This window comes from Dendropsophus ebraccatus, chromosome 11, assembly GCF_027789765.1.
Source record: "Dendropsophus ebraccatus isolate aDenEbr1 chromosome 11, aDenEbr1.pat, whole genome shotgun sequence".
Taxonomy (NCBI): Eukaryota; Metazoa; Chordata; class Amphibia; order Anura; family Hylidae; genus Dendropsophus; species Dendropsophus ebraccatus.
The window spans coordinates 58,266,872-58,285,302 of record NC_091464.1 but is presented as its reverse complement, the minus strand read 5'-3'; the positions used below and the strand labels follow the sequence as shown (position 1 = coordinate 58,285,302).

The 18,431-nt window shown below is 43.1% G+C and overlaps 1 protein-coding gene across 3 annotated transcripts in view; it reads left to right on the top strand.

Moving 5' to 3' along the window:
- Positions 1-518: 518 nt before the first annotated feature.
- The window catches only part of ABCG1 (ATP binding cassette subfamily G member 1), an 83,419-nt gene continuing 65,506 nt past the window's right edge, over positions 519-18,431 (top strand). For 2 of the 3 annotated variants that reach the window (XM_069946227.1, XM_069946224.1), the window contains exon 1: positions 10,836-11,036. In XM_069946227.1, the coding sequence (XP_069802328.1) occupies positions 10,995-11,036 (42 nt within the window). In that variant the 5' untranslated portion in view covers positions 10,836-10,994. Of the gene's footprint in view, positions 576-10,835; positions 11,037-18,431 lie in introns of those variants that run through there. The other variant, XM_069946225.1, reaches the window with a different exon arrangement.

Below are 18,431 nucleotides of genomic sequence, written 5' to 3'. Positions count from 1 at the left end.
CAGAATTTAGGCACCAATTCTGTAGTGTGAATGGGCCTTAAATGTATTTGCAAAAATATTTAACTTGATGAGTTCTACAGTTATAAATATAAGTGTGGCTATATTAGTAGAGATGTGAATACTAGAGATTTTCTGGCCTTCATTGAATTATTTATCACTGAGTAGGACTGCCCACTTAACTACATTTACTTAAGAGGTTTCCTTAAAGCGGTATTCAACCTAAGAAAATGTTACCCTGCTGAATTCCTACCCATAATCTAAGCTTGTGTGTAATAAGTTTCTATTACATGAACTGGTCCGTTTGTCTGCAGCAAATCCTGACTCACACCCTGAAGCTGCAGAAAATCCTCACTTCCTGGTCCACATAGTCTCGGCTCCTCTGTTCTCCACCTCCCTTCTGAGACCAGAGTCACATGATCTGTCTCTTCTGTTGCCAGGCAAGCTGTAACACCCCATATCTAACCCCGCCCACCACTGACATCACAACAATCAGTGAGCACCTGGCCAACGAAAGGAAACAGTTTTTTCATCTGTCTCTTTCTTTCTAATCTATGTAGATGGACATGTGGCCCAGGGTAAGCTTGACTGTCACTGTCAAGGGTTAATTATTTAACTTTGTCTGGCATTTAGAGAATGCCAGTAGTGCCAGCACACAACATTGCTAGTTTTCCAGCCGTGAGGGTGTTAAAGTGATACTGTGCTCCCCTTTCTGTATGAGGATTTCTCTACACAGCTGTAAAGCTTAAGTTCTGCAGTTTCCATACCTTACTTTACTATAGACTTCTTGGTACTTGGTCCAGTGAAAAATGCTTTTTATCCTTGGTGGTCTGTGCCACCTGGGTGGGGTTTCACTGCTGCAGCTCCACTTAGGCCCTCCCACATAGGCGCCGTAGATCCTGCCCCTCTGTGACGTCATTGCGGTCTAGGCCCCACCCCCTCTAGATCGGGCCATTCCAATGGCCGCAGAGGTAGCGGGGCCCAGTCGCCTATTATGTCATGAAGTGGCAGTCCTACAGTGCCAATGTGGGTGGAGCTAAGTGGCACTGCAGACGTGAAGCCCAACCCAGGTGGCACAATCCACCAATGATAAAAAGCATTTTTCACTCAACAAAGCACCAAGAAATCTATAATAAAGTAAGGTATGAAAACTGCAGAATTTAGGCTTTACAGCTGTGTAGAGAAGTCCTCATACAGAAAGCGGGTGACATTATCACTTTAATAGTAATCAGAAAGGGAGTCCAGTCAGTGTTGTGTGAGGTAAAGAGAATATGGGTCCTTTGTGTGAGGTAGAAACAATAGATCAAAGCACAGCTGGATTTTCCACAAGGGGAGAGAATTCAGCCCAGTGGGAATGAGATGGATTACAGGATAGGACTGATGAGACTCAGGTACCTGTAAGTACCCCCCTGTAAGAAACAACCATTGATGTTTCTCTCTGTTGGAGTTTATTGTATCTACCTGAAATCATGTTGAAATGCACTATAAGGCCCCGTTCACATGTAGCAAAACTAGCGGGATTCCGCTGCGGAATTGTCCGCCGCGGAATGCCGTTAGCCTCTCTCTCATAATGGGAGTCTATGGGAGGCGCGCGCTGCTGTTCTCACAGCGTCTCTCTGCGCTGAAAAATGAACATGCTCATTCTTCAGCGCGGAAAGAGCAGCAGCGCGCGCCTCCCATAGACTCCCATTATGAGAGAGAGGCTAACGGCATTCCGCAATTCCACTAGTTTTGCTACGTGTGAACGTAGCCTAATGGAATCTGCTTCACTTCATGAGATGTGCTATAGAGAGGATTAAGGGACCTGACTCACTACATCTCCCCAATTCCCTCAGAATCTCAAAGAACTCACAATGCCCCATGCTGCCATACTATAACTTTGGCTGTGTAAAATAGATAGATTGATAGATATTTTGTTTACAGTGTAAAACAGAAGCAGATTGAGCCAGCTATTGGCAGATACTACAAGATGAGGTGGACACTTGGATCTGAGATGCAATGCATGCTGGTAAATGTAGTTTCCTGGCCGGCGCCTTCTTGGGTACAAACTGGTTTTTAGAAAAACTTGTAGTTAATGAATGGCGGCAGCCAGAAAGACGGGAGATGGCTCAAAATACTCAGGGGGACTTGGTGAGTAAGTAAGGAATTTCACCTCAGGGTCATGGAGGAAGAGACAAGGGGGGAGATTTATCAAACATGGTGTAAAGTGAAACTGGCTCAGTGGCCCCTAGCAACCAATCAGATTCCACCTTTCATTTTGCAAAGAGTCTGTGGGGAATGCAAAGTGGAATCTGATTGGTTGTTAGGGGCAACTGATACAGTTTCACTTTACACCATGTTTGATAAATCTCCCCCCATGGTGTTGGAGAGAACTCCAGAGCTGCTGCCAGTGCATTCCTGTCTGATTCCTTGGCTCTGCTGGAAATAATCTGTTCTCTTCCCATTTACCTTCATGCAGCATTGGTTCTCGGTGTAGGACCTTTTGATGACATGACATGACATGGGAAAAATGATCCCGCCGTGGCCTCCCCCTATATTTATACTTAACCCCTATGAAATAAAACACTGACCCCAGTTTTGGATAAATTTGGCCACAGCAGCCAACTTTATTAACATAAATACAAACATAAAATAACAGTAATACAATATCAATAGCAATAAATATGCTACCTAAACTTATCCCAACTTCTCTAACACGGGAGGGGGTCCTTGAAGCTAAAAAACATAAACCGGCCACCCACAGCAATGCACTCCCCATTAGTGCTATACTTATAATATTATAGATACTGCCCCCAGCCGGTTACCCCAGGCTCAGGAGCCCAATTGCAATTAACCTGGCCGATTATGTATAACACCCACCTACTCCCCGGGACACCACCCTGCCAGGAGCCCACCATCCTCCAAGTAACCCGATGATCTATTAACTAAAGAGGGTGCACGACTCCTCGTGTACCACTTTCCATCCATTTTAGCCAACCCCAAGGACCCCCTACCCCCCCACGCCGTGACAAACGAACAAACACACCCCCGCCACCTCCCTCGGACCAACACAACCCAAAGAACCTCCAACAGACATATAGGGAGGGTGGGTGGGACTCTTCCACTGCTCCCTCACGTGTGGATAAGCAATAGAGTGGAGTGCACTCCCAGGCGTGGTGTGTAGAGTGCCAGCAGTGGAGACTGGATCCACGTCCCCTCTTCCAATAAAAGTATGAGGCTGCAGCAAATCCAAAATAGTGAAAAACTTGTGGTGTTTATTAGTAAATCATCAGCAGCAAAAATCAGCAACGTTTGTCTCATCTCAAACCTTTCTCTCATCACTTTTGACAGAAACGGGGTACCTTGGTCGGTCAAGATTTCTTTGGGGATCCCCACCCTGGAAAACATATAAAACAACTCACGTGCAATTGTCTTAGATGCAGTGTTTCACCAAACCAAACCAAAGGCCTGCGGAAATGTGACACTGGAGCGCTAAGCTGACATGTGGGGCACGACTCGCAGTACTTTTTAATGTCATCATAAATCGCAGGCCAATAAAACCTCTGGAGGACTCTCTCCTGCATTTTATCTGTCCCCAAGTGTCCCCCAAGAACATGATTATGGGCCATGTCCAATACCTGACGCCGGTACGGCTTAGGCACCAGAAGCTGTTCCACAACCTCATCATTAATCTTAGTGACTCTGTAGTAGAGATCATTAGTCACAGAAAAATGTGGAAACTTTTTCTCAGCTTCTGGTTCCTGAGGTACCCCATTCATAACAGTGACCTGCTCTCTCGCATTTTTGAGAGTGGGGTCTTGTAATTGTGCAGTACCAAAATTATCCCTAGACACCTCTAAGTCTGGAACATTCTGCTCAGTGGGAGGAGCCTCTTCCTCACCAGCCAGGACCTGCAAAGGAAAAGCATCATTTTCATCCTGTACAGTGTTATTTACTGTGGGTAATGCAATAGACTTAGGGGTCTCCTCACTCCTTTCAGGGGATTTTCTTTTTCCCCATAGAGCCCAGAACAATGGAAAGTCACGCCCCAATATCACATTATGCATGAGGTTTTTAACCACACCCACTTCATATGGTACAGCGCCTAGTTCAGTCCCGACATTAGCCAGTACTATAGGGTAAACCTTTGTATCACCATGTATGCATACCATGCTCATATGTTTGTTTGACACAAAGTCCCCAGTCACCAAACTGGCATGCACCAAGGTGACAAGGCTTCCTGAGTCCAGCAACGCCTTAACAGGGAAGTCATTGACTGTAATGTTGCAGACTTGCAGTTCTGTCTCTAGTCCAGGGACTGCAACACATGACGGTTCCGCAAATAGCGACTGACGCCGGCTAGCGTCACACTCCATGGGCTCACTGGTAAGAGGGCAATGGGCAGAGATATGTCCCGTCTCATGGCATCTCCAGCACTGGATAGGGCCTGGTCTCCTTGGCAGGGAGTCCTTTTTAGGGCCACTTAGCCACCTAGGACCATCGCCAGTCTTTTGCCCCTGAGCGCTCTTCCCTCTATCAGCCCCCCTCCACACTGCCCCAATAGATGGAAGTCTCTTACCAGCTGACGGCACAGATCTGGCACTCCGGGGAGGTGAAGGTGCTGCAGGAACATCACGGAGGTAGTCCTCAGTCGCCTGGAACCTCTCCACAAGTTCGTCGGCATTCTTAGGGTCACCTTGTCCCACCAAGCGTTGCAGATCAGCAGGAAGTGCTCGGAGGTAGCGATCCATCACGACCCTCTCTAGGATCTGGGCAGGAGTAGAAGTGTCTGGCTCCAACCACTTTCTTGCCAGATGAATCAGGTCATACATCTGGGACCTCGCTGACTTGTCCAGACTGTAGCTCCAGTTGCGTACCCTCCGGGCACGGACAGCAGCAGTAACTCCTAGTTGGGCAAGTATCTCTGCTCTTAGCCGAGGATAGTCTTTGACCTCTTGCTCACTGAGGTCATAATAAGCCTTTTGAGGTTCGCCTGTTAAATAGGGAGCAATGACCTCTGCCCACTCAGTGGATGGTAACTTCTCCCGCTCAGCCACCCGCTCAAAGACAGTTAAGTTGGCCTCAACATCGTCATCAGCAGTCATCTTTTGCAGAGCACGTTGCACAGCTCTTCTCACCGACAAAGTCGCTGGAGTGATGTGTGATGCACACCGTTGCCCCTAGCAACCGTTTTGCCCGTTCCGCAGCACCAATTGTAGGGATCTTCCCGGGGGATGGTGTGTTTGGACACAGTTCACAGCAGACTTGGACTTGTAAATTAACAGCTTGGCGTTTATTTGCAGCATAAACAGTCCAGCAAACAGAAATACAGCAACACTGTGCTTTAAGAATAAAACAAACAAAAAGGTCTTGCCCGTCTGGGCTCTTACTAACAGGTTGGCTCACCTATCTAACACTTATCACAGTGAGTCTTCCACCTGGATACCGCAGGGTATACATAAGCTCCAGTAGAGGCTATGTTCACAGTTTGCTCCCAAACAGACACCCAGGCTGTTCACTCCTGGCTGAGAGCAACCACCTGCAGCTCTGCAGAGCTTTTACCTTTTCCAGGCTCATCAGAGCACACCTGATCACAACACCCAAAGTGGATCGGGGGAGGGAATGGCAAATCCCACTACCAAAACCTACCTGCCGTTCCATGTAAATCCAGGCCCGGTAAAAATAAATAACAACTCAGCAGCATAACACTGCTGAGCAACAGATCCATCCTGGACTTACCATCTCACCGTGTGTAGCAACCTAGGCGAGATGTACACCTCCTCGAGCACTTCACCTGTGACACGTCTACACTATCTATCTATCTATCTATCTATCTATCTATCTATCTAAAATAAACCGAGAAGAGGCAGCACTCCAATATATGGTGAAAATAGAAGATGATTTATTCACCCATCAATGTGCATAAAATATTGAATAAATCAATGAATAAATCATCTTCTATTTTCACCATATATTGGAGTGCTGACTCTTCTCGGTTTATTTTATCACTAAGGTGGGCCTGGAGTCCGTCCACTGAGGTAGAAGCACCCACCTGAGCCGCAGTGCCGCACAGTGCCGTCCAGCTCTATATTATCTCTTATCTATCTATCTATCTATCTATCTATCTATCTATCTATCTCCTAACTATCTATCTATCTATCATCTATCTATCTATCTATCTATCTATCTATCTATCTATCAATCTATCTATCTCCTATCTATCTATCTATCTATCATCTATCTATCTATCTATCTATCTATCTATCTCCTATCTATCAATCTATCTATCTCCTATCTATCAATCTATCTATCTTCTATCTATCTATCTATCTATCTATCTATCTATCTCCTAACTATCTATCTATCTATCATCTATCTATCTATCTATCTATCAATCTATCTATCTCCTATCTATCTATCTATCTATCTATCTATTATCTATCTATCTATCTATCTATCTATCTATCTATCTATCTATCTATCTATCTATCTCCTATCTATCAATCTATCTATCTCCTATCTATCAATCTATCTATCTTCTATCTATCTATCTATCTATCTATCTACCTATCTATCTCATATCTATCTATCTATCTATCTATTTATCTATCTCCTATCTATCTATCTATCTATCTATCTATCTATCTATCTATCTCCTAACTATCTATATATCTCCTATCTATCATCTATCTCCTATCTATCATCTATCTATCTATCTATCTATCTTCTATCTATTATCTATCTATCTATCTATCTATCTATCTATCTATCTATCTATCTATCTATCTCCTATCTATCTATCTATCTATCTATCTATCTATCTATGCAAAAAGTATTGCAAGCAGCACAGCTTGGAGCTCAAACGTCTTGTGGGTGCCGGCTCGATGATCCTGACCTTGGATCCTGGAGGATATATTCAAAAAATTCAAAAAATTCCAACAGCACCCAGAAGCTCTATCTATCTATCTATCTATCTATCTATCTTCTATCTATCTCCGTCACACATAGAACTGTTTCAGGGAAAGCTCAGATGACTGACAGATTATTTCACAGCTAGACGGAGGCCATGACTTGGGGTCAATAGCCAAGGACATTACCCACACGTGTGCCTGTGGTGCCTCCTCTGAGTTTGGCTGTGACCTTGTCATTGATAATTGCCGCCTATTATAACCGCTGAGGATCACTAGTGATATTCCAGCTCAGCAGGTTCTTGGAGTGAATCTTACATTCCTGGCTGGGACAGACACGAGGCTCCTGGCCCTGGAGCGCTCCACTCTCAGTGACTTCATGCTCCTGATATTTTCAGTAATGGTGGCTGGAGAAGTTCTGCCCGATCTTGTTTATTAATTGTATAGTAAGTTCTTCAACTTTCACATCAAGGCTGATGTGTGTGGCTGCCATGTGGCCTGGTACTGGGGTTTGTGGCTGCCAGTGATCGCAAGAATCAGTATATGGCGTTATTACTACACTGTTTACTTAGTTGTTCTTTGATCACTATACATTGGTCTTATTTCAGCACTATATGGCGGTATTATTTATACATTGTATAGCCTTATTACATTATGTACTGAGTTGTTATTTGGTCACTGTACATTGGTCTCATTTCAGCACTATATGGCGGTATTATTTATACATTGTATTGCCTTATTACATTATGTACTGAGTTTTTGGTCACTGTACATTGGTCTTATTTCAGCACTATATGGCGGTATTATTTATACATTGTATTGCCTTATTATATTATGTACTGAGTTGTTATTTGGTCACTGTACATTGGTCTCATTTCAGCACTATATGGCGATATTATTTATACATTGTATAGCCTTACTACATTATGTATTGAGTTGTTATTTAGGCACTGTGCATTGGTTTTATTTCAGCACTATATGGCGGTATTATTTATACATCGTATAGCCTTATTACATTATGTAATAAGTTATTTAGTCACTGTGCATTAGTTTTATTTCAGCAGTATATGGAGGTATTCCCATTCTGTGACATTGTGCTACTTTACAGTATATAATAGTTACAGTGCGACGGCACGTTATAGCATTTATGTATTGTAGCTTTATATGGGCACTGTTATTTAGACACCATGATCTTATGATTGGGCGCTATATGGTATCATGATTTATACATTATGAGGAGTTACTGTATAAAGAGAAAGTACTATGTACTAAGTACTATGTAAGGCACCCTCTATGGGAAGGCTGTCACTTTTTCTAATATATGTTATATTCTCATTATTTTTTATTATCTTTGCTTGCAGTCAGTGGACAGGGACATGTATTATTCCTAACCTGCGGCGTGTGCAGCTACAGTGCTTGTTACAGTGTATTGTAGCCCTGTAGCAAGGTGAGCGGGACAGGATTTATGTGTCAGTTTACACTGCTGTTTTTACATTGTGTTCATGAACCAGGGGGCTCTGGATGTACAGTCAGGATAATAGAGGTAATGTATGAACATGTTAAAGGGGGAGATGCATGGTGGCATGTACAGTACAGGGCACATCCCCCTGGGTAGCGCCAGGCTTGTAGTATTCTTGCATACATAGTATAATTGGTTGGGTTCTGGTACTTGTAATTACTTAGCAGAAGTAGAATCACTGACTGTATTCTGGGACTTATAGTTCTCATGGAAAACTACTAGTTGTCTCCTGGTGCTTGAAGTTCTCCTGCATATAAAGCGTAATATGTTGTTTTCCTGCAAGCACAGTATCACTAGTTGTTTGAGAACTAGTAGTGCTCCTGCATGCAAAGTATAGTTAATTGCATTCTGGCACTTATAGTCCTCCCAATGACATAGCATTACTAGTTGTATTCTGAGACTTTTAGTTCTGCAGATATTATGACTGGTTGAATACTGGGACTTATGGTTCTCCTCCATATATAGAATGGATTGTTGACTCCTGGAGCCTATAGTTCTCTTGCAGACAATCACTGGTTGTTCTTTTCTTGGGACTTGTAGTTATTCTGAATACACAGTATGGACAGCTGTCTTCTGAGATTTATCCTCTCGTGCACATATCACTGATACTAAGGGTCCTTTTACACAGAAAGATTATCTGACAGAGTTGAAGCCAAAGCCAGGAACAGATTTGAAAAGAGGAGAAATTTCAGGCTTTTCTTTATGACCTGATCTCTGTTTATAGTCTGTTTCTGGCTTTGGCTTCAATCTTTCTGTGTAAATGGACCCTAAACCTTGAAGTCCTCCTGAATACATAGTATCACTGGTTGTCACTTAGGACTTGTTAACACTTATAGTGCTCTTGCAGACTAACAATCACTGATGGTTTTGCTAGACTTGTTGCTATTCTGCATGCATAGTATGAATAGTTCTCTCCTGGGACCTGTTGTTCTCCCCCATACACTATATCTCTGGCTGTTTAACTTATAGCTTGTCTGAATGCATAAAGTCACTGATTGGCTCTTAGGAATTGTAATTCTCCTGCATCCATATTAACAGTGACTTTACTCTAGCACTTGACTTGTTGACTTCTAGTTTTTTGCATAAATCTTTAGTTTTCTTCTGGGACAAGAAGTTCTCATGCAAACATAGTAATGCTGGATTTGTAGTTCTTTTGGATACACAGCATCACTAATTGCCTTATTGGGACTTGTAGTTCTTCTGCAGAAATAAAATCACTGTTCCCTGAGATTTGTGGTTCTGCTTCATGCATAGTTTAGTCTCCTGGGAGTTGTAGTTCTCCTCCAGACATACTATCACTGGTTGTTTCCTATGGCTTTAAAGGAGAATGGCGATAATTTTTATTAAATTATTATATTGCCTCCCCAAAAGTTATACAAATCACCAATATACACTTATTACGGGAAATGCTTATAAAGTGCTTTTTTCGCTGCACTTACTACTGCATCAAGGCTTCACTTCCTGGATAACATGGTGATGTCACTTCCTGGATACCATGGTGATGTCACGACCCGACTCCCAGAGCTGTGCGGGCTGTGGCTGCTGGAGAGGATGATGGCAGAGGATGCTCAGTGTCCCCCCAGTGCCCTGTGTCCCTCAGTGTCCCCCTGCCATCATCCTCTCCAGCAGCCACAGCCCGCACAGCTCTGGGAGTTGGGTCGTGACATCACCATTTTATCCAGGAAGTGAAGCCTTGATGCAGTAGTAAGTGCAGGGAAATAAGCAGTTTATAAGCATTTCCTATAATAAGTGTATATTGGTGATTTGTATAACTTTTGGGGGGGCAATACAATACTTTAATAAGAATTTTTGTCTGACTTCCCCTTTAAGTTTTTCTTCATGCATAGTTCTTTAGTTGTCTTCTGGGACTTGGTAAATCGTACAGATCTCCGGAATATTTAGCATCACTAGTTGTCTTCTGGAACTAGTAGTTCTCCTAAATACATAGAAACGGTAGTTGTCTCCTGTGACTTGGTAGTTCTCTATCTTGAATAGTTTTGTTCTTCTTCTGAACACACAGTATCACTAGTTGTCTCTTGCCACTTGTAGTTCGCCTTCAGACACCAACTCAGTTCTCATGCAGATGTAGTATTGCTGGTTGTTTCCTTAGACATGTAGTTCTTTTTAATACAGAGTATCACTGTCTCCTGGGCCTTGTAGTTCTTCTGCAGGCATTAAATCACAGTTCCCTGAGACTTGTAGTTCTCTATTTTAATGCATAGTTTTGTTGTCTCCTGGGACTTGTTGCTCTCCTGCATATGTAACATTGCTTGTTGTTTCTTTACAGACTTGCAGTTTTTCCTGAATACATCAGTGGTTACCTCCTGGGACTTGTAGTTCTCCTGCAGACACTATCTCTGCCCCCTCCCTGTGCAGCACAGCTCATTGAGGAGACAGTGTGGGGATAATGACACATGAAGGAGACAGGGAAGAAAACAAGAGCACGTTTAGCTGCACCCAGAAGCTCCTGCCCATCTGCAGCCTGCTGCCAATGAGAGGCAGGCAGAGGAGGAGAGAGCAGCTGCCAGGACTGGAGGCACAGATCAGCACCAGCAGCTGTAGACAGCGCAGCTAGTCCGGGTGGGCAGGGGATGGCCTGCCTGACTGCAGCCTTCAGTGTGCCCTCCACCATGGTGAGTGTGCATGGAGCAGAGCTGTCACTTACCTTATCATTGCCCTGTCTTTTGTCTAGGCTGTAAACTGATATATACACCATATACTGTTGTTGACTATATACACTAGGTACAGCAGAGCTGAGCTTGTCATCTACCTGATCCATCAGCACCCTCAGCTATCCTACCTGATGTCTATGTTGTAAACTGATATATACACCATGTACTGTTGCTGACTATATAGATACAGCAGAGCTGAGCTTATCCTCTCGGTAACACATCAACAAACTCAGCTATTCCATCTTATGTCTATGTACACCATTTATTGTTGTTACCTTATATAGAAGTAGCAGAGCTCAGTTTGTCCTCAAACTAATCAGTCAGCTCAGTTTTTCTAGTAAACCATGTGACATGTATACCATGTATTGTTGATGCTAACAGTATATAGGCTAAAGAGGTCAGCTTGTCCTCTACTCCATCCATCACTTTATGTCATCATATCCTGTTATTAAATATATATATATATATATATATATATATATATATATATATATAGCATGTCCTCAAACTGATCCATCAATGCCCTCAGCTATTCCATCTAATGTGTCTATGCTGTGAACTATGTCCCATATATACTGTTGTTGACAATGTAAATGTAGCAGAGCTGGCTTTGTCAGTGGCATCCATCTCATGTGACAGCTGCAATATCTTCTTGTCAATATGCACAAACAAGGGATGAGGGAACACATTGAGCTCTGCTGCATCAGGATGCTACAGCCCTGTCCTGCATTGGATCCCTGTTTATATGCACCCCCCCCCCCATCATGGCTCTGGCTGGGATTACATCTATAAATCATCTCAGCTATAGGAAATATCTATCGTCTATAATATTCAAGGTCACACACACACTAAAATAGGATATGCTGGGACTTTTAGTTCTTCAGAAGCCATAGCCACATCACTTGCTTGCTGTGACCTGTAGTACTTCTAGAGCAGTACCTGCTGTTTATCACTGGTGTCCCACTGCAGTAATTAACTGGTTTCCTTCTGTGACTTGTAGTTCTACAGCTTGCTGGTTACTGAGGCTTGTTTACCATCTAGCATGCACTGCTTAGACTTGTAGTTCCCCTGCAGTAATGGACTGGTTTTCTTCTGTGACTAGTAGTTCTACAGCTTGCTGGTTACTGAGGCTTGTTTACCACCTAGCATGCACTGCTTAGACTTCTAGTTCCCTGCAATATTATGATTATTGATTTATTTATAAAGCAGTAATGAATTGGTTTCCTGCTGTGACTTGTAGTTCTACAGCTTGCTGGTTACTGAGGCTTGTTTACCATCTAGCATGCGCTGCTTCGACTTGTAGTTCCACTGCAGTAATGAAGAGGTTTCTTTCTGTGACTTGTAGTTCTCCATGAGAACACTGCTTGCTTTCTGTGACTTGTAGTACCTCTGTAGCACTATTTGTTGCTGACCTGTTGTTTCTCACTAGTGTTCTACTGGGACTTGTAGTTCTCCTGTAACCGTGGGCTGGTTTCCTTCTGTGACTTGTGTTACTGGTTGCCTCCTGGAGCTTGTAGTCCCCCTGCAGGATAGGGTCTCTCTCTGTAGCCCCCTCCTGTATACACAGTGCAGCTCCTGCTCGCCATTCTATCCTATGGAGGAGCCAGGTTCACATATTTAGGAAGTGAATCAAGTCTTTGCTATCTCCAGTAATTGTTATGAATGTAATTAGAGACGGTGATGATGATGATGAGGCTATACAACGTGACTGTCACTAATGGTTAACCCTCTCATGCATGGCTGAAAGCTTATACCCCCCACCCCCTGCAGATTTGCATTACAACTGGTTAGATTAGATATGCAAAGGGTTAAGTGATTAAAGAGGGTGATCGAAGATGGATTGCATAAAGCCTGTCGGATTAACCATTTCGGGGCAGGAGAGAAGCTTGCTGGGCCGCTTGTGGCTGTGGGCTCCGGGCACCTGCAGGGACTGACCGATAGTTACCTCTGTGAGCTCAGGATTACAGGATGAGCTGCGCATGCGCACTGCCGCCTCACTGCATCCTCAGCCTGGCTGCAGAGTCCACATATACAGAGGCAGAAGCGTCTTATATAAGAGCAGGGAGGGTGAGTGTGCCCTGTGTGTGTGAGCTGGGGCCGGGCAGGGTGGGCACAGGTCTAATGGGAGGGCAAAGTGGGAAATACAGGAATAATGGAGGAGCAGATGTAATAGTGAATGGAACAAAGTGACTCATCAATGGCTGCTATAGTGATAATAACAACACATAGGGGTTACCTGGGATAAACTGCTATACATCTATCTGTCCATCCATCCATCTATCTATTATACTTCTATCTACCTTTTACCCGCAGCTATCTATCTATCTATCTATCTATCTATCTATCTATCTATCTCCTATCTATCTATCTATCTATCTATCTATCTCCTATCTATCTATCTATCTATCTATCTATCTCCTATCTATCTATCTATCTATCTATCTATCTATCTATCTATCTATCTCCTATCTATCTATCTATCTATCTATCTATCTATTATCTATCTATCTCCTATCTATCTATCTATCTATCTATCTATCTATCTTCTATCTCCTATCTATCTATTATCAATCAATCAATCAATCTATCTATCTATCTCCTATCCATCTATCTATCTATCTATCTATCTATCTATCTATCTCCTATCTATCTATCTATCTATCTCCTATCTATCTATCTCCTATCTATCTATCTATCTATCTATCTATCTCCTATCTATCTATCTATCTATCTATCTATCTATCTATCTATCTTCTATCTCCTATCTATCTATTATCAATCAATCAATCAATCAATCAATCAATCAATCTATCTATCTATCTTCTATCTATCTATCTATCTATCTCCTATCTATCTATTATTTATCTATCTATCTATCTATCTATCTATCTATCTATCTTCTATCTCCTATCTATCTATCTATCTATCTATCTATCTATCTATCTATCTATCGATCTATCTCCTATTTATCTATCTATCTATCTATCTATCTATCTATCTATCTATCTTCTATCTCCTATCTATCTATCTATCTATCTATCTATCTATCTATCGATCTATCTCCTATTTATCTATCTATCTATCTATCTATCTATCTATCTATCTATCTATCTATGTCATCTATCTATTATCTGTAGATACACAGATATGAAAGAACTAGAGATAAAGAAATTTAATGCTGCGTTTACACGAAACGATAATTGGCCCGATTGTACAATTAACGATGTCGGAGTAAAGTTTCTCTTTTTCATAATGATCAGCGTTTAGACGGTACGATATATCGTACGGAAAAATCGTTTAACCCACTCGCAGCCCGGCCCCACTGTCAACCGCAGCCCCCTGCGCCGCCCCGATCGCCACCCCCGCAGCTCTGATCGCTACCCCTGCCGCTCTGATCGCCACCCCCCCCCCCCCCAATATATAGGTTTACAGGAAAATGAAAGACCCCTTTGGAATGAGCTTTATTTCTGCTCTGATCACTAACCTAAGGCTGATTGTTCTCAAAGTTACAGTTATAGACAAAGACAATGTAACTAAAACAGTAACACACAGAAATGTCCCTGTCTTTTATCCAGCACATTGAGTAAACCTCTACAGTGCAGGCAACCTCTGTGTGAATGAGCTGTGACTGTCACAGGAGCTGTACTGCACAAATACAGACATCCCAAGCCTGGTAATGACAAATCTGCTCTTGGTTAGTGTGGACCAGGCCAAAAGTAGCGTCCATGACCTCAAATTGTGGAGACTATGGGGGAGAGGCAATGATTAAAAAACACAAGGAAATCAACTAAAAAATGGTAAACTGGTTGAAAAGATTTATGCTTTACATATTTATGTTTCATATAAATTCATAGATGCTGTGCTGTGGCCTGACCTGATGGGGGCGCTGTACACGATACCTCCCAGAGAGCAATGGTCCAAACTTCTGCTTTAATATTGTATAAATAATCTATGCAGCTACAGGAAATGTAAGGGTTACACATTAGATAGATAGACAGATAAAGAGATAAACAAGCAGAGAATCCGCAGCACTCCGAAAGTAGTGGAAAATAAAAGCGCGTCCTTTATTCCATCAGCCTATATATACCAACGTGCCTTTCCACACTGGGACCTTTCTCAAGCATGTATACCTTCATGGAATAAAGAGCACGTTTTGATTCACTTTACTTGCTGGAGTGCTGAGGAGTTTCTGCTTACTAGATAGATAGATCATAGATGCTATGTTTTTATCATTTACATTAGGGGCTCAGCTGTCCTTAAAGGGCAGTGTTCATGGAGGAACCACACTTTACATGGGCAGCCAATGATTTCCAGGTCAACTGTGCAGTCCTTTATTTCCCCAGAGGTGGTGCTGCAGAGAAATCACACACTTGCTACTGGTTCCTCCTAAGGCCATGTTCAGACTCTGTATGACACCGGCTGTTCTGTGACCTGGCCGGTGTCAGATAATATAATCTCAGCCGATACTGCAGTAACTGCTGGATGATCTTAAGCGCTGCAGAGTTCTGATGCGGGAGCATCCCTGTGCGCGCCCGCATCAGAACTCCCCACTGTACACAATGGAGCGTGCGGCCGGAGCTGCACGCTCCATAGTGTGCACTGACAGGATTTTCTGCAGCCGCTATTCAATGAATAGCGGCTGCAGAAAACTGACATGTCAGTTTCTCGCTGCGCCGCTTGGGATCGTGCCCGGAGTGTATACCATGTGTATACACTCTGGCCGGGATCCCTCAGAAGGCAGCACAATGTAAGGTTCTTATAAATCACTGCCATTGTTTAAATCAGCAACAACGACCGTGATTTATATGAACCTTACGTTGTGTGAACATAGCCTAAAGCTGCAGCTTGTTGTTGGGGTTTCCAACAATTGAATATCATGGGGGATTCATCTAATGATATAGGGATTGTCCAAAATCATAAACTTAATAGTAATATTAGATCTATATTGTGTACATCAGTAAGATGACTTCTCATTCCCGGCATTCATTCTTCTTTCTGCCGTTCTCATCATTTGGTGACATATTCTCAGCAGTAAAAGTTTCTTAATGAAGCAGCAAATAATCATCATCAGCAGAAATCGTCTCCGATCATCACAGCAAAGTCAGTGATGCCTCAATCTCATTACTGGGTCCCCGGCTAAGATATTAGGCTATGATAATATTCTATATATAGTTGTGCCTTGGATTACGAGCATAATTCGTTCCGGGACCGCGCTTGTAATCCAAATCCACTCTTAAACCAAAGCAAATTTTCCCATAAGAAATCATAGAAATGCAGACAATTGGTTCCACTCCCCAAAAATAATGATTTTATATTCTGAATAACATGTAAAACAGATGAAACAAACATTTAGAAACAGCAGAATATGTGATATTATAAGTTACTGTACAGTATAACAATCAGAATGTCATGTATAATGTATAGTAAGTGCATAAACCTTAAAAACTGCAGCAGTTTGTAGATAATAGGATGGAGATGCAGATCCCCATAATGCAGTAGTGTAGTACAACACGCTAGACTAGAGAAGCAGGGCTGCTGTCAGAGGTCTGTGTGGTCACATGACAGCAATGGGGAAGAGGTGTGTGTTCAGCATGGGCCAATCAGGACTGACAGAAACTGCAGGGAGCATGAAGGAATGAGCAGGACAGATGTGGGCATAGTATAGCAGCACTCTCTGTCTGGAGAGAGAGAGGGGTTACAGCTATGGAGAGATGACCTCCACAGTCCTGTCGCCTGATGCAAGCCCCAGCCTGAAGTGGATCTGCTATGATTTGGAAGGTGCGGGAGACTTCCTGGTCAGAGTACAGGGCTGTAGACCCTGCTATGCAGACCATGTCCCTCCCCCCTCCCCTCCCACCCAGTAAAGAGAGCTCTTAAACCAAAGCAGTGCTCTTAAACAAAGTCACAATTTTGAAAAACTGTGAGCTCTTCTTGCAAAACACTCTCAATCCAAGTTACTCTTAAACCAAGATACCACTGTACTTAGCCATGATCCTACAGTGCTGCATGATTCCGTCTGCCTCAGTGTCCCTTTGGGAGGACTCATGCGTCTCCCCTTCCCTCGCTCTTCGCTCAAAGAATTGACATGTCAGTTCTTTGAGCGGAGGGCGGAGGAAATGGAGGCGTGCGAATCCTCTCATAGACACACTGTTTGAGGAGAGCTCCACCACGGAATTCCATCAATTGTGCTCAGTGTGAACTGGCCCTTATACTCTATAGAGCAGTGCTTCTCAAACTGTGAGGCGGGCCTCACCAGTGAGGCGCCCCCTAGTTGTTGGTGAGGCCCAGCTGGGGAGTCAGTTTTCACAAAGTAACTATCATCTGCACAGTCCTTTTGCTATTTGCAAAAATCTCCATTTTAGCAACAATATTAATTTATTTTGTACCTTATTTATTAGTATATAGAGCTTGGGAGATGGGTGAAAGGTAACCCTAGCATTATTTTTAGCTTTTAAATGGACTTTCACCACAGATAGTGAGGCCCAGGCCCCCTCTTGGTCAGTCTGGTGAGGCCCAGGCATTGCCTTGGTCTGTTGGGTGAGGCTCCAGTAGAAAAATTTTGAGAAGCACTGATATAGAGCACTGCAACCCCCAACATGACCAAACAACTGGACATGACCATAATACTTATTCTATACATAGAAAACTACAACCCGCAACATGACCTGACCAATGGACATGATCATAATGCAATCATAGTATACTCTATACATAGAAAACTTAACCCACCCCCCAGCATGACCGACCATTGGACATGCCAATATATACTGTAATTCTCTTCTTTTCTATACAGACATGTGGGAATAGATGCTGGATTCTGGAGGTCTTGCTATTCGCAGTCGGGCAATAACTTGGCTCCATTCCTTGTTTTCTGTTTAATAGATTTTCATTCAGTGACAGATTCACAAAAGCAGATTTGTCCTCGCAGCTGAGCGCTGAATCCTTATACAATCCCGGCTTCTTCCCTACACAACCTGAAGTGAACCATGTCTGCCCTTTTTTGGCTGGTTGGCAGAGATAACAGGGCAAAGTCACAAAAAACAGTGCCATTGCTGCGAAACAAGGCCGTTGTTATCCTTCGTGCGATAGGGGGGCCCTCTGACTTGGACAATCCCTACTTGTTAGAGGAAGTCTCTTTAAAAATAAGCTAATAATGTAGTATGCAGGGAATCCTAATTATCATCTGTAATCTGTTTTCCTGCAGCGCCTCCACAGGATAAATGAAGTATTACACAGTGTCTATTCAAATCAATGGGTTGTCTACGTAATACACGACAGGACGGGTACTCCAGAGCAAGAGACACTATTGCAACCCTTTCCCACTCAGGATCCTGAATGGATGAGCACTCCTGAGTG